The 15617-nt window shown below is 41.4% G+C and overlaps 1 protein-coding gene across 10 annotated transcripts in view; it reads left to right on the top strand.

The window, feature by feature from the left end:
* LOC124048543 (actin-binding LIM protein 1-like) overlaps positions 1 to 15617 on the top strand; it is a 155707-nt gene that overhangs the window by 45976 nt on the left and 94114 nt on the right. For all 10 annotated transcript variants that reach the window (XM_046369430.1, XM_046369435.1, XM_046369426.1 and 7 more), the window contains exon 2: positions 13834 to 13968. In XM_046369430.1, the coding sequence (XP_046225386.1) occupies positions 13834 to 13968 (135 nt within the window). The remainder of the gene's footprint in view (positions 1 to 13833; positions 13969 to 15617) is intronic.

Raw genomic sequence — 15617 nt, 5'->3', positions numbered from 1 at the left:
TCCCGTACAAATCAGCTGGGCTAGACAATCTGGACCCTCTCTTTTTAAAATGATCCGCCGCCATTGTTGCAACCCCTATTACCAGTCTGTTCAACCTCTCTTTCATATCGTCTGAGATCCCTAAAGATTGGAAAGCTGCCGCGGTTATCCCCTCTTCAAAGGGGGTGACACTCTAAACCTATATAGATCTATATCTATCCTGCCCTGTCTTTCAAAAGTCTTCGAAAGCCAAGTCAATAAACAGATCACTGACCATTTCGAAACCCACCGTACCTTCTCCGCTGTGCAATCCGGTTTCTGAGCTGGTCACGGGTGCACCTTGGCAACACTCAAGGTACTAAATGATATCATATCCACCATGGATAAAAGACAGTACTGTGCAGCCATCTTCATTGACCTGGCCAAGGCTTTCGACTCTGTCAATCACCACATTCTTATTGGCCAACTCAATAGCCTTGGTTTCTCATCGGCTGGTTCACTAACTACTTCTCAGACAGATTTCAGTGTGTCAAATTGGAGGGCCTGTTGTCCGGACCTCTGGCAGTCTCTATGGGGGTACCACAGGGTTCAATTCTCGGGCCGACTCTTTTCTCTGTATATATCAACAATGTCGCTCTTGCTGAGGGTGATTCCCTGATCCACCTCTATGCAGACGACATGATTCTGTATACATCTGGCCCTTCCTTAGTCACTGTGTTAATTAACCTCCAAACGAGCTTAAATGCCATACAACACTCCATCCATGGTCTGCAACTGCTCTTAAACGCTAGTAAAACCAAATGCATGCTTTTCAACCGTTCGCTGCCCACACCCGCCCGCCCGCCCAACTAGCTTCACTACTCTGGGCGGTTCTAACTTAGAATATGTGGACGGCTACAAATAACTAGGTGTCTGGCTAGACTGTAAACTCTCCATCCAGACTCGCAACAAAGCCTCCTTCACACACGCCGCCAAATATACCCCCGCAAAACTGACTATCCTACCGATCCTCGTCTTCGGCGATGTCATTTACAAAATAGCTTCCAATACTCTACTCAGCAAACTGGATGCAGTCTATCACAGTGCCACCCGTTGTGTTACCAAAGCCCCTTATAACACCCACCACTGCGGCCTGTATGCTCTAGTTGGCTGGCCCTCACTACATATTCGTCACCAGACTACTGGCTCCAGGTCTTCTATAAGTCGATGCTAGGTAAAGCTCCGCCTTATCTCAGCTCACTAGTCACGATAACAATACCCACCCGTAGCACACGCTCTAGCAGGTATATTTCACTGGCCATCCCCAAAGCCAACATGTACTTTGGCCGCTTTTCCTTCCAGTACTCTGCTGCCAATGACTGGAACGAATGACAAAAATCGCTGAAGCTGGAGACCTATATTTCCCTCACTAACTTTAAACATCAGCTATCAGCCCATCTGTAAATAGCCCACCCAATCAACCTACTTCATCCCCATTTTGTTTTTATTTACTTTTCTGCTCTCTGCACACCAGTATTTCTACTTGCACATCATCATCTTCTCATCTATCACTCGTGTTAATTTGCTAAATTGTAACTATCTCGCTACTATGGCCTATTTATTGCCTTACATCCTCACGCCATTTGCACACACTGTAAATAGACTTTCTTTTTTTCTATTGTATTGTTGACTGTATGCTTGTTTATGTGTAACTCTGTGTTGTTGTTTGTGTCACACTGCTTTGCTTTATCTTACCCAGGTCGCAGTTGTAAATGAGAACTTGTTCTCAACTAGCTGTCCTGGTTAAAGGTGAAATAAAAATGTAAAATAAAATATGGTGAGCAATACTTTTAGAACATTGAAACACAAGGAAATCACAGTATTGAATTGCAATATGCAGTACCAGTCAAATTTTTGGACACACCTACTCATTCAAGGGTTTTATTTATTTGTTATTATGTTCTACATTGTAAAATAATAGTGAAGACATCAAAACTATTAAATTAAACATGGAATCATACAGTGACCAAAAAAAGTGTTAAACACTATATTTGAGATTCTTCAAAGTAGCCACCCTTTGCCTTGATTACAGCTTTGCACACTCTTGGCATTATCTCAACCAGCTTCACCTGGAATGCATTTAAAAAATAGGTGTGCCTTGTTTAAAGTTAATTTGTGGAATCTCTCTTTCCTAAATTACATTTGAGACAATCAGTTATGTTGTGACAAGGTAGGGGTGGTATACAAAAGATAGCCCTATTTGGTAAAAGACCAAGTCCATTTTAAGGCAAGAACAACTCAAATAAGTAACGAGTCCATCATTACATCATTACTTTTCAAGAATTTTGAAAATGTCTTCAATTGCAATCGCAAAAAACATCAAGCGCTATGATGAATGTCTCTTATGAGGACCGCCAAAGGAAAGTAAGACCCACAGTTACCTCTGCTGCAGAGGATAAGTTAATTAGAGTTACCAGCCACAAATAATTGTTTCAGAGTTCAAGTAACAGACACATCTTAGCATCAACTGTTCAGAGGAGACTGTGTGACTCAGGCCTTTTTGGTCGAATTGCTGCAAAGAAACCACAACTAAAGGACACCAATAATAAGAAGAGACTTGTTCGGGTCAAGAAACACGAGCAATGGACATAAGACTGGTGAAAATATTTTCTTTGGTCTGACTCAAATTTGTAGATTGTTGGTTCCAACCTCTGTGTTTTTGTGAGACGCAGAGTATGTGAACGGATGATCTCGCATGTGTGGTTTCCCCCGTGAAACATGGAGGAGGAGGTGTGATGTGGGGGGTGCTTTACTGATGTTACTGTCTGCGATTTTATTTAGAATTCAAGGCACACTTAAAGAGCATGGCTACCACAGTATTCTGCAGTGATTCGCCATCTCATCTGGTTTGCGCTTAGTCCCACTATCATTTGTGTTTCAACAGGACAATGACACAACAGACATCCAGGCTGTGTAAGGCCTATTTGACCAAGAAGGAGAGTGATGCATCAGATGACCTGGCCTCCACAATCACCTGACCTCAACCCAATTGAGATGGTTTGGACCGCAGAGTGAAGGAAAAGCAGCCAACAAGTGCTCAGCATATGTGATAACTCATTCAAGACTGTTGGAAAAGCATTCCAGATTAAACTGGTTGAGAGAATACCAAAACGCTGTCATCAAGGCAAAGGATGGCTACTTTGAAGAATCTCAAATATAAGATATATTTTGATTTGTTTAACACTTTTTGGTCACTATATGATTCCATATGTTTTATTTAATTGTTTTGATGTCTTCACTATTATTTTACAATGTAGAAAATAATACAAAATAATTAAAACCGTTGAATGAGTAGGTGTGTCCAAACATTTGACTTGTACTGTATATTGCAATTCAATACTGTGATTTTATTGTGTTTCAATGTTCTAAAGGTATTGCTCACTAGTGTTGAGTAATGTGGTGTCGGTCTTATGAGTCACAATCCATGCCAGGTACACCTGTGAGCTCTGGAACTCCACATCCGACAGGCAGAGTCAACTTACCTGGCGGGTTTGTCAGGTCATCGGTTTACCCTGACATTTCCATTCCTCTTCTGACAATAGAACTTGACCAACTGTTCACCAGGCACAGCAAGGGCTGTCCGGACTGTTATGCTATTCTGCTATTCCAAGGATGTGTAACCGAGGTGAGATACCACGAGTGGACACAGAATACCAACTGGGATGGATCCTGAAGCAAATGTGGCTTACCAGTGAACCTCTGGGTTTTCATCCTTAATCTCAGAAGTTTCTATCCATGACTGATGCAACCCGAAAAGCACTAAAGACAGAGTTAATGAGTACTTGCGGTCACAGAGAAAGTCTGGACATGGCCTGCTCTCCCTTATGTAAGGAATTAGGCACTTTACCAGGTTTATTACAGTATGTACAGTCGTGGCCAAACGTTTTGAGAATTACACAAATATACATTTTCACAAAGTCTGCTGCCTCAGTTTGTATGATGGCAATTTGCATATACTCCAGAATGTAATGAAGAGTGATCCGGTGAATTCTTTGCCAGTCCTGTCTGGTCCAGCGACGGCGGGTTTGTGCTCATAGGCGACGTTGTTGCCAGTGATGTCTGGTGAGGAACTGCCTTACAACAGGCCTATAAGCCCTCAGTCTGGGCCTCTCTCAGCCTATTGCAGACAGTCTGAGCACTGATAGAGGGATTGTGCATTCCTGGTGTAACTCAGGCAGTTGTTGTTGCCATCCTGTACCTGTCCCACAGGTGTGATGTTCAGATGTACCGATCCTGTGCAGGTGTTGTTACACGTGGTCTGCCACTGCGAGGATGATCAGCTCCTATGTCCTATGGGCAGGTCTATGCAGAACCTCAGAACTAGGAAACTGAATTTGATAAACAAATTAATTTGCGTACTACTAAGCTGTTTTTTCAACCCACAATGGCGGAAGGAGGAGAAGATATCGATTTGGTCGAGGATATAATTATAACGCCATTCTTTTCAAGAAAAGTTAGACATTGTAAGGAGAGGTCGCCCGACGCTGACGCTAAAAAGCCTGTCAAAGGCGGGAAAGGGGTTCGTTCGCCACTTTCAAAGTTCCAACTACGAGCGCTATCAATGGCTCACAGGCTCCGAGAAGCACTGCAAACTGTGCTGCTGGGAATGCCTATTATTACAATTGAGCGAGAGAGGCACAGGTTCAGTCAAATCTACGAAGACAGAGCGCATCTCAAGTTCACCCAGCGCACGCAGAGGCCCAGCACAAGGAGATCCTCGCACATACTACCAACAACACCACGGCAATATTCTGGACAACATTCTTTGCCAGATACGAAACCGTTTTCAAGACCACGAAAAATGTATGTTTCTCTCCCTCCTGGACCCCCAGCACTTTCAGACCTACCGGGAAAAATTCCCGCAAACAGCCTTCTCCAGCTTAACAGAGAGTCACGGAACACTGTTCGACCTATCCAAGCTAAAAACAGAACTGACTGTAATGTATGCTATGACTGATTTTGAAGGGAAAAGTCCCTCTGATCTCCTTGATTTCCTTAAGCAGAAAAATCTGAATGAGGACATGGGGCAACTTTACACATTGGCATGTGTGACAGTGACTATCCCTGTGTCCACGGCTTCTGTCGAGCGCTCATTCTCGACCTTAAAGCGAATCAAAATGTATTCCAGAAATGCTACTGGACAGACTCGGCTTTCAGCATTAGCCTCCATGTCGATAGAAAATGACTTATTGGTGAAACTAAAATGCACAGATAGACTGTACAACAGAGTCATTGAAGTCTTCTTGAGGAAAGAAAGGGGGATGGAGTCTTTGGTGAGTAGGCATACAATACATTTATTTTTATTTTTAAATGTGTATGTATGTTTTACATTTTATTTCGTTAATATTAAATAGCCTATATATTAACAAAATAAAATGGCAAATAGCCTATGTTGCAAATTATTTGTTTACTTTCTTTTATTTTCTGTGAATAGTTATGTGTCTTTATCATCACGGTGAAACTGCTTTGGGTGCGACGCAACGCCTGGTTATACTGAGTTTCTGTCTAAATGTATTAGTGTCCAGAGCCATGGCATCATAATGATGGTAATAAGAGGGATTCATTCGGGTGGGACTGTGTAGGACCAGGCCCCAAGCACACGGCACGCCACTGCATTTAGTTTTACTTGCATTTGGAGGCCACGGAAGGAGAGTTGTCTGGCATTTAAGCTCGTCTGGAGCTTAGTTAACACAGTGTCCAAAAGAGGATCCAGAAGTATTCAGAATGGTGTCGTCTGCATAGAGGTGGATCAGAGAATCACCAGAAGCAAGAGCGACAACATTGATGTATACAGAGAAGAGAGTCGTCCCGAGAATTGAACCCTGTGGCACCCCCATAGAGACTGCCAGAGGTCCGGACAACAGGCCCTCGGATTTCACACACTGAACTCTATCAGAGAAGTAGTTGGTAAACCAGGCGAGGCAATCATTTGAGAAACCAAGGCTGTCGAGTCTGCCAATAAGAATGTGGTGATTGACAGAGTCGAAAGCCTTTGCCAGGTCGATGAATACGGCTGTACAGTAATGTCGCTTATTGATGGCTGTTATGATATTGTTTAGGACCTTGAGCCTGGCTGAGGTGCACCCATTGACCAGCTCTGAATCCAGATTGCATAGTGGAGAAAGTACGGTGGGATTCGAAATGGTCGGTAATCTGTTTGTTAACTTGGCTTTCAAAGACCTTAGAAAGACAGGGTAGGATAGATATAGGTCTGTAGGAGTTTGGGTCTAGAGTGTCACCCCCTTTGAACAGGGGGATGACTGTGGCAGCTTTCCAATCTTTGGGAATCTCAGACGATATGAAAGAGAGGTTGAACAGGCTAGTAATAGGGCTTGCAACAATTTTGGCAGATAATTTTAGAAATAGAGGGTCCAGATTGTCTAGCCCGGTCCAAATTTTGCAGCTCTTTCAGAACATCAGCTATCTGGATTTGGGTGAAGGAGAAATGGTGGGGGCCTGGGGGATTGCTGTGGAGGGTGCCGGGCAGTTGACCGGAGTAGGTGTAGCCAGGTGGAAAGCATGGCCAGCCGTAGAGACGACATGCTTATTGAAATTCTCAATTATAGTGTATTTATCGGTAAGGATAGTGTTTCCTAGCATCAGAGCAGTGGGCAGCTGGCAAATCTAAGGTGATCTTATTCTCCATGGACTTTACTGTGTCCCAGAAATTTTTTGAGTGTGTACTACAGGATGCAAATTTCTGTTTGAAAAAGCTAGCCTTAGCTATCTGAACCTGTCTAGGACAGCAGAACCCCCCCCCCCCCCCGCCCCCCCCCGCAGCAGCCAGTGAATTTGCAGGGTGCCAAATTCAAAATAACAAAAATCTCATAATTAAAATTCCTCAAGCATACAAGTATTTTACACCATTTTAAATATCAAATTCTCGTTAATCCTGCCACATTGTCTGATTTCAAAAATGATTTACAGCGAAAGCTCCACAAGTGATCATGTTTGGTCATCACCAAGCCACAGAAAAACACAGCCATTTTTTCCAGCCAAAGAGAGGAGTCACAAAAAGCAGAAATAGAGATAAAACCAATCACTAACCTTTGATGTTCATCAGAAGACACTCATAGGACTTCATGTTCCACAATACATGTATGTTTTGTTTGATAAAGTTCATATTTATATAAAACAATCTGAGTTTACATTGGCGCGTTACATTCAGTAGTTCTAAAACATGCGTTGATATTGCAGAGAACCACATTAATTTACAGAAATACTCATAATAAACATTGATAAAGATACAACTATTATACATGGAACTTTAGATTAACTTCTCCTTAATGCAAGATTTCAAAAAAACTTTACGGAGAAAGCAAACTATGCAATAATCTGAGTACAGCCTTTAGATAACAAAGCAGCCAAAAAGATACCCGTATTGGGTATTCAACATTACTCAGAAATTGCATTTTAAATATTCACTTACCTTTGGAATCCCAGTTCCACCATAAATGTTTTGATTTGTTCGATAATGTCCATCAGTTATGTCCAAATATCTTTTGTTAGGGCATTTGGTAAACAAATCCAAAAGCGCGCCGAACGTCGGATGAGAAGTTCAAAAAGTTCCATTACATCCCGTAGAAACATGCCAACCTAAGTATGGAATCAATCTTTAGGATGTTGTTAACATAAAACTTCATTAATGTTCCAACCGGAAAATTCCTTTGTCTGTAAAAATGAAGTGGAACCTTTCACCTGAGCACGCCAGACCGAGGCTGTGCACTCTGCCAGCCCACTCCCTGAAAGAGCGCTTATGAGCTCCTACTTTAGAGTAGAATTGTAACGGCGTTCTTCGTTTGTAGAAAGAGAGTCGGACCGAAATGCAGCGTAGTGGTTACTCATGACTCTAATAGAAAAAGTGACACATGAAATAACTAACAAAATACAAAACAACAAACGGAACGTGAAACCTAATTACAGCCTATCTGGTGAAACTACACAGAGACAGCAACAATCACCCACGAAATACAAAGCGAAACCAGGCTACCTAAATACGGTTCCCAATCAGAGACAACGAGAATCACCTGACTCTGATTGAGAACCGCGTCAGGCAGCCAAGCCTATACAACACCCCTAATCATTCGCGATCCCAAGTACTACAAACCCCAAATACTACAAACCCCAAACGCAAATACAATAACAAAAACCCATGTCACACCCTGGCCTGACCAAATATATAACGAAAACACAAAATACAATGACCAAGGCGTGACAAGAATCCTCAAAACAGGTTCTAAATACTGTTGACATCTAGTGGAAGCCTTGGGAAGTGAAACATAACTAATATCACCCTGTATCTTCAATGGGGGCTGAGTTGAAAAACTACAAACCTCAGATTTCCCACTTCCTGGTTGGATTTTGTCTCAGGTTTCTGCCTGCCATATGAGTTCTGTTATACTCACAGGCATCATTCAAATAATTTTAGAAACTTCAGAGTGTGTTCTATCCAATAATAATAATAATATGCATATATTAGCATCTGGGACAGAGTAGGAGGCAGTTCACTCTGGGCACGCTATTCATCCAAAAGTGAAAATGCTGCCCCCTATCCCAAAAAGGTTAATTGCCTGTGTATATTTGTTCCTAACCTCCCTGAAAAGTTGCATATCACAGGGGCTATTCGATGCTAATGCAGAACGCCACAGGATGTTTTTGTGCTGGTCAAGGGCAGACAGGTCTGGAGTGAACCAAGGGCTATATCTATTCCTAGTTCTACATTTTTTGAATTTATCAATTTAATTTATGTCATTAATTTTACCATTTGTACGTGATGTTGTATCGGGGTTCCATCACTTTTCTTAAATCCTCTTTGTTTCCACACAGCTCCAAATAAGTGGCATACTCCATGTGCATAGGCTGAGTCAGTGTCTATGTTTACTGTTGCAGTGTGTGCAAACCTGGTTAAGAACTACAGGAAACGTATGATCTCTGTAATTGCAAACAAAGGTTTCTGTACCAAATATTAAGGTCTGCTTTTCTGATGTATCAAATACTTATGTCATGCAATAAAATTCATTACCTAAAAATCATACAATGTGATTTTCTGGATTTTTGTTTTAGATTCAGTCTCTCACAGTTGAAGTGTACATATGAAAAAAATTACAGACCTCTACATACTTTGTAAGTAGGAAAACCTGCAAAATCGTCAGTGTATCAAATAATTGTTCTCCCCACTGTACGTATTTACTCCCTATTTTCATTTTTTGTGCTATTCCCTTATTAAAACACCTTATCTTGTTCTTTATATTACTCCCTATAGATCCAGGGCTAAAAACGTTAACGATCTCTTCAAGCCATAATATTTAGATTTGTATTTATATATTTTTCTTTCTCTATTATTGTACTTGGACTATTGGTAATTACCCATTTATCGTTTTTAAAAATAATTATTCTCTCTTTTTGAGTATATTCTTACTTACGATTTCTATAGACTGTATATTCATCCACTTAGCAGTACACAATTTAACGGTCTCACCAGGCAATCGCTAATATCGTCTCAACATTTATTATGAAGTTACTATATTGTTCATGTATTTGACAATTTCTCCTAACTGTTCAAACTTCTAGTATCATATTCCATCAATGGGTGTTTATGTACCTGTCATGCCCTGACCTTAGATATTATTATATTATTATTATTATTATATTATAGATATCTCTGTTTTCTTTGTATTTTGGCTAGGTCAGGGTGTGAAAAGGCTGGGTACGCTAGTTTTTTGTATTGTCTAGGGTTTTTGCATTGTCTAGGGTTTTTGTATGTTTAGGGTTTTGTAGGTCTAGGGGTTTTTGTATTCTATGGTGGCCTGATGTGGTTCCCAATCAGAGACAGCTGTTTCTCGTTGTCTCTGATTGGGGATCATATTTAGGGAGCCATTTCCCTTTGGTGTTTGTGGGATCTTGTCTATGTGTAGTTGCCTGTCAGCACTTGTTTGTATAGCTTCACGTTTTGGTATTTTGTTAGTTTGTTCAGTGTTCATTCTTTTAATTAATAAAAATGTACGCATACCACGCTACGCCTTGGTCTACTTCATACGACGAACGTGACAGTACCAATCACATTCACTTCCCCTAGTGCAGAACTGGTTGCGTCCCCTTCGTCAGACCAAGAGAGGCACGAACCTTTTGTCCCACAACAGCAGAGAACTGTCACACTCACGTTCACGCTTTCCTAAGCGACCTTAGTATACCGGATTTGCATCTTATTTAATTCATTAATGATACACTCCCTCAACACGATACGTAATCAAATAGTATTTCTCTTACACTTTCCTAAGTGATCTTTAACGCTTTCCTAAGCGACACTTTCCTAAGTGACCTTTCACCTGAGTATACAGGATTTTAATTTGCAATTTCCGATTCACTTTCTAGCTGTCCTCATTGATTCACTTCCACGACACGATAAGCGCTCTTTAATTTTATTCGACCATGCATATGTACAATTGTCACCTCAAACTAGATTGAACAGACCTGTCAGCAGGGCAGACAGATAACTTGAAAAAGACCGATCACCCTCCCCAGCTGAGTGACTGTGTGAGCCAGACAAATTGAATGACCCGCTGACAAGGACCAATTGAATCAGACAAATGGGCTGAGTTTGCACGCAACTCACACAGGTCTAATCAAACATATCCCGGCCAAACATAATCAGACAACATAGTCACGACTTAACCAGTCTGAACAACTGGTCAGATGAACCATCTGAACAAATCAGATGAATAACCCCACCCAACTGAACCAGTCAAAACAGATGGTGCACACAACTCTCCCTCTCCAATGGTCATACACAAATTACTATACAGTAATGAGCTCACGGTTGCAAGCTCAAAAGCTTTATTTTACCCCCAATATTTAGCATGCATTTCATTGAACTCAAAAGCTCCCAATATTTCTTTGGTTCATCAAATTTGGAGAGACCTCCTCGGTGACCTACCTCTGAGGTGCGTTCAAATAGACTTTTATTAATCAATATAACAAAAGCTGAGCTAATTCATGAAGTAACTCCCTTCCAGTCTTGGCACAGGCTTCTTATACATTTATCCTCCTTACGTCATACTCATAGTAACTCCTCTTAATGGCTCATCACCTCTGGCATTTAGCCACCGTTATCATATTGCCTTCATATTAGGACATTGAACCTGTAGAGACACAGAAATAGTTTCATGCATGTAGGAACATAGTAACAGACCTTGGCCCTCTACGAAAATAACCGATGCATGCCATCATGCTAACTCCTCTGAAAGGGACACCGCTGTTCTGGAAAAACCCCAAGAGGTGTAACCATAGCAACAGCCCATAGTTGGCCATAACAGTTACAGGAATAACCAAATTCGTGTCCAACCCCCAGGTCTAATGGTGTCTAATGACCCAGAGCACAAAACTAGTGCAATAGTTTTGCTGGTTCCTTCTGAAATAAATAATTGCCACATATGTACTGAAAAATTCACAATAATATGTACATATAACTAGGAATAAAGTGGCAGATAGTTAACAGTAACAGCAGTTTATGTGATGAGTCAAAAAAGGTAGTGCAAAAATAGTTAACCAAATAGCTACACGGACTAACTTTAGTAGTCTTATGGCTTGGGGTTAGAAGCTGTTCAGGGTCCTGTTGGTTCCAGACCGCATCGGTACCACTTGCCGTGCAGGCCTTCCTCTGACACCGCCTGGTATTGAGGTCCTGGATGGCAGGGAGCTTGGCCCCAGTGATGTACTGGGCCGGCCGCACTACAGGTCGAATGCCAAGTCGTTACCATACCAAGCGGTGATACAGCCAGTCAAGATGCTCTCAATGGTGCAACTGTACAACTTTATCAGGATCTGATGGCCCATGCCCAGTTTTTTCAGTCTCCTGAGGGGGGAGAGGTGTTGTTGTACCCTCTTCACAACCGTGTTGTGTTTTCCCCATGATAGATCCTTAGTGATGTGGACACTGAGGAACTTGAAGCTCTTGACCCGCTCCACTACAGCCCCATAGATGGGAATGGGGGTGTGCCTAGTCCTCCGTTTCCTCTGGTCCACGATCAGTCGTCAGTGATCAGGCCTATCCCCTTTGCATCGTCAGCAAACTTGATGGTGTGGACACATAGTTGTAGGTGAATGGGTAGTACAGGAGAGAACTAAGCACCTGGATATTATTAATAATATGCATGTCAATCTATCCTGGCTCAAAGTGAGGAGAGATTGACTTCAACAATGCTTGTATTTGTGAGAAGTATTGACATGTTGAATGCACCGATCTGTCTGTACACAGCTCGGACACCCATGCACACGACATGTCACAAGACGTCTCTTCACAGTCCCCAAGTCCAGAACAGACTATGGAAGGTGCACAGTACTAAATCGAGCCAAGACTACATGGAACTCTATTCCACATCAAGTAACTCATGCAAGCATTACAATTAGATTTAAAAAACAGATAAAAAAAACACATTATGGAAGAGTGGGGACTGTGAAGCAACACAAACATAGCCACAGACACATGCATACACACACATGCACGATAGCATACGCACTATACACACAGGTACACATGGATTTTGTACTGTATATTTGGTAGCGGTGGGTAGGGGCCTGAGGACACACAGCCAATGTATTGTATTTAAATTTGTATAACCTTCCTTAATTTAGCTGGACCCCAGGAAGAGTAGCTAATGGGTATCCATAATAAATACAAAATACCTGGGGGTGTCCCATCAGGAAGTCCAGGATCCTGTGGATCTGTTTGGGTGGTATGCGAATTGGAGTGGGTCCAGGGTTTCTGGGATGATGGTGTTGATGTGAGCCATGACCAGCCTTTCAAAGCATTTCATGGCTACAGATGTGAGTGCTACAGGGTAATTGTCATTTAAACAGGTTACTTTGGTATTCTTGAGCTAAAACTGCTTGTTATCAGAGAGGAAGAAGTGATCTTTCATCTGTGTTGTGGGTGGCAGGTGGAGGGGTGTCTGAGTGAGTAGGAAGGTGCACAGCGTAAACAGCACTGAAGTTTCTCTGTCCAGTGTTTGTGTTCTTTTGTCAATTTTAATATTTTATTTTTATTGGCCAGACTGAGATATGGCTTTTTCTTTGCAACTGTGCCTAGAAAGCCAGCATCCCAGAGTCACCTCTTCACTGTTGACATTGAGACTGGTGTTTTGCGGGTACTATTTCATTAAGCTGCCAGTTAAGAACTTGTGAGGCGTCTGTTTCTAGACACTCTAATTGACAACAGTTTTCAGCTGTGCTAACATAATTGCAAAAGGGTTTTTAATGATCAATTATCCTTTCAAAATTATAAACTTGGATTAGCTAACACATCGTGCCATTGGAACACAGGAGTGATGGTTACTGATAATGGGCCTCTGTACGCCTATGTAGATATTCCATAAAAATCTCCAGCTACAATAGTCAGTTACAACATTAACAATGTCTACATTGTATTTCTAAATTTTATGTTATTTTAATGGACAAAAAATTTGCTTTTCTTTCAAAAACAAGAACATTTCTAAGTGACCCCAAACTTTTGAACAGTAGTGTAAATTCAAATTAATTGAATTAATTTATATATATATCACCCAGCCCTAGCCTAGTCCAGGACTCGTATTCTTAAAGTATCTCATAGTAGGAGTGCTAATGTGGGATCAGTTTTGCCTTTTGGATCTAGCACTTTTAGCACTGAGACGCTTTATACGCTTGGACTAAAAAGCAGTATACATGGAGAATCTCCATTATACATGCTTATAAATCTAAGTCTAGGATTAGTCTGTGTGCGGGAAACCAGACCTATAATGTGTGTGATTATAGTGGTTCATGTCTATCTCTGTTCTATTCTAGTGGCACATGAGCAGGACACACACCATTCCATTGAGAAGCCTCTGATTCAGTGCTACAAGTGTGGGGAGCCATGTAAGGGTGAGGTGCTTCGGGTCCAGTCCAAGCACTTCCACCTGAAGTGCTTCACCTGTAAAGGTAAGTACAGTACCAAACCCTGGAGATCATTTGAGGGGACTCCGATTTAGCGATAATCCATATTCAAGTCATTGAGCTCTCCCAGTGTGAGTGTAGCCTTCAAACAGCATGCATGATGGCAGTTGTGTTGTTAGACAATAGCGCTGAGGGATTAGTGCTTTTTGAGTTTGGTTCGGTTTCGGTACGATTCTTTTTTTAAACATACGTTTTTTTAAATTTCAAATTCAATATATATTTTTTTGTTTTCAATGAGAGCACAACGGTAAAGGCTGTCAGGTGCCACAGTAGACAGAACTTCCCGCCAGAGTTCAAGTAATTTAGAGTTCTATACCAGGCGGTGTCAGAGAAAGGCCCTAAAAATTGTCAAAGACTCCAGCCATCCTAGTCATCGACTGTTCTCTCTGCTAAAGCACGGCAAGTTGTACCGGAGCGCCAAGTCTAGGTCCAAGAGGCTTCTAAACAGCTTCTACACCCAAGCCATAACACTCCTGAAAATCTAATCAAATGGCTACCCAGACTATTTGCATTGCCCCCCCCCCCTCTACGCTGCTGCTACTCTCTTTTAGTCACTTTAATAACTCTACCTAAATGTTCATACTACCTCAATTACCTCGACTAACCGGTGCCCCTGCACATTGACTTTGTACCGGTACCCACTGTATATAGCCTTGTTATTGTTATTTTACCACTGCTCTTTAATTATTTGTCACTTTTATTTCTTACTTTTTTAGGTATTTTCTTAACTGCATTGTTGTTTAAGGGCTTGTAAGTAAGCATTTCACTGTAAGGTCTACACTTGTTGTATTTGGCGCATGTGACAAATAAAATTAGATTTAATTTAATTTCAACTTTTGCCTTCTACCGGATGTTAATTTGCACTGTCCGTTTACTGAAATCCCCATAGCAATGCATATCGTCATGCAGGCTTGGTTTTGCCATCAATCTCTTTCTTGCTTTCTTGTTCCGCTATATCAAAATAGTATGAAGTGTTTTGCGTCCCTAGTCTAAATGCAGAATTACTTTAATAAAATATTTAAGTTGTGTATATTACATTTGTTTTATTTGATTACTTTATATTTTTTTCCAATTCATCATCTCATCTTAATAGAGCTGCTGCCTATGCTGTCTGAATAAATCACTATTTTAGTAGTTTTTCTAAGTAAATAAGGCATACTTTTATGACTGCTGAATACCAACTATCAATCATGTAGATCAAGTATTTTCAGGTAGACATACCATGAGCAGCAACGTATCCATTTACATTACATTACATTTATGTCATTTAGCAGACGCTCTTATCCAGAGCCTACTGGTGATCCTGACATCCAGTGGAACAACCACTTTACAATAGTGCATCTAAATATTTTAAGGGGGGAGGGGGTGAGAAGGATTACTTTATCTATCTAGGTATTTTAGGTGGGGTTTCAGGTGTCTCCGGAAGGTGGTGATTGACTCCGCTGTCCTGGCGTCATGAGGGAGTTTGTTCCACCATTGGGGATCCCTCTTGATCCTGCATTCTTCTGTCTCTTTTATTTAGCAGGCGTGAAAGACACACAGACCGGAAAAGTGTGTGCACAATGGATTATGGTTATTGTAGTTAATTACCACATTTTCTGCTCTAAACTATTTGGAATATTGGCCTGTTGGAA

Source organism: Oncorhynchus gorbuscha, linkage group LG11 (genome assembly GCF_021184085.1).
Source record: "Oncorhynchus gorbuscha isolate QuinsamMale2020 ecotype Even-year linkage group LG11, OgorEven_v1.0, whole genome shotgun sequence".
Taxonomy (NCBI): domain Eukaryota; kingdom Metazoa; phylum Chordata; class Actinopteri; order Salmoniformes; family Salmonidae; genus Oncorhynchus; species Oncorhynchus gorbuscha.
The sequence above is the reverse complement of the archived record's forward strand: the minus strand, read 5'-3'. Positions and strand labels throughout refer to the sequence as shown.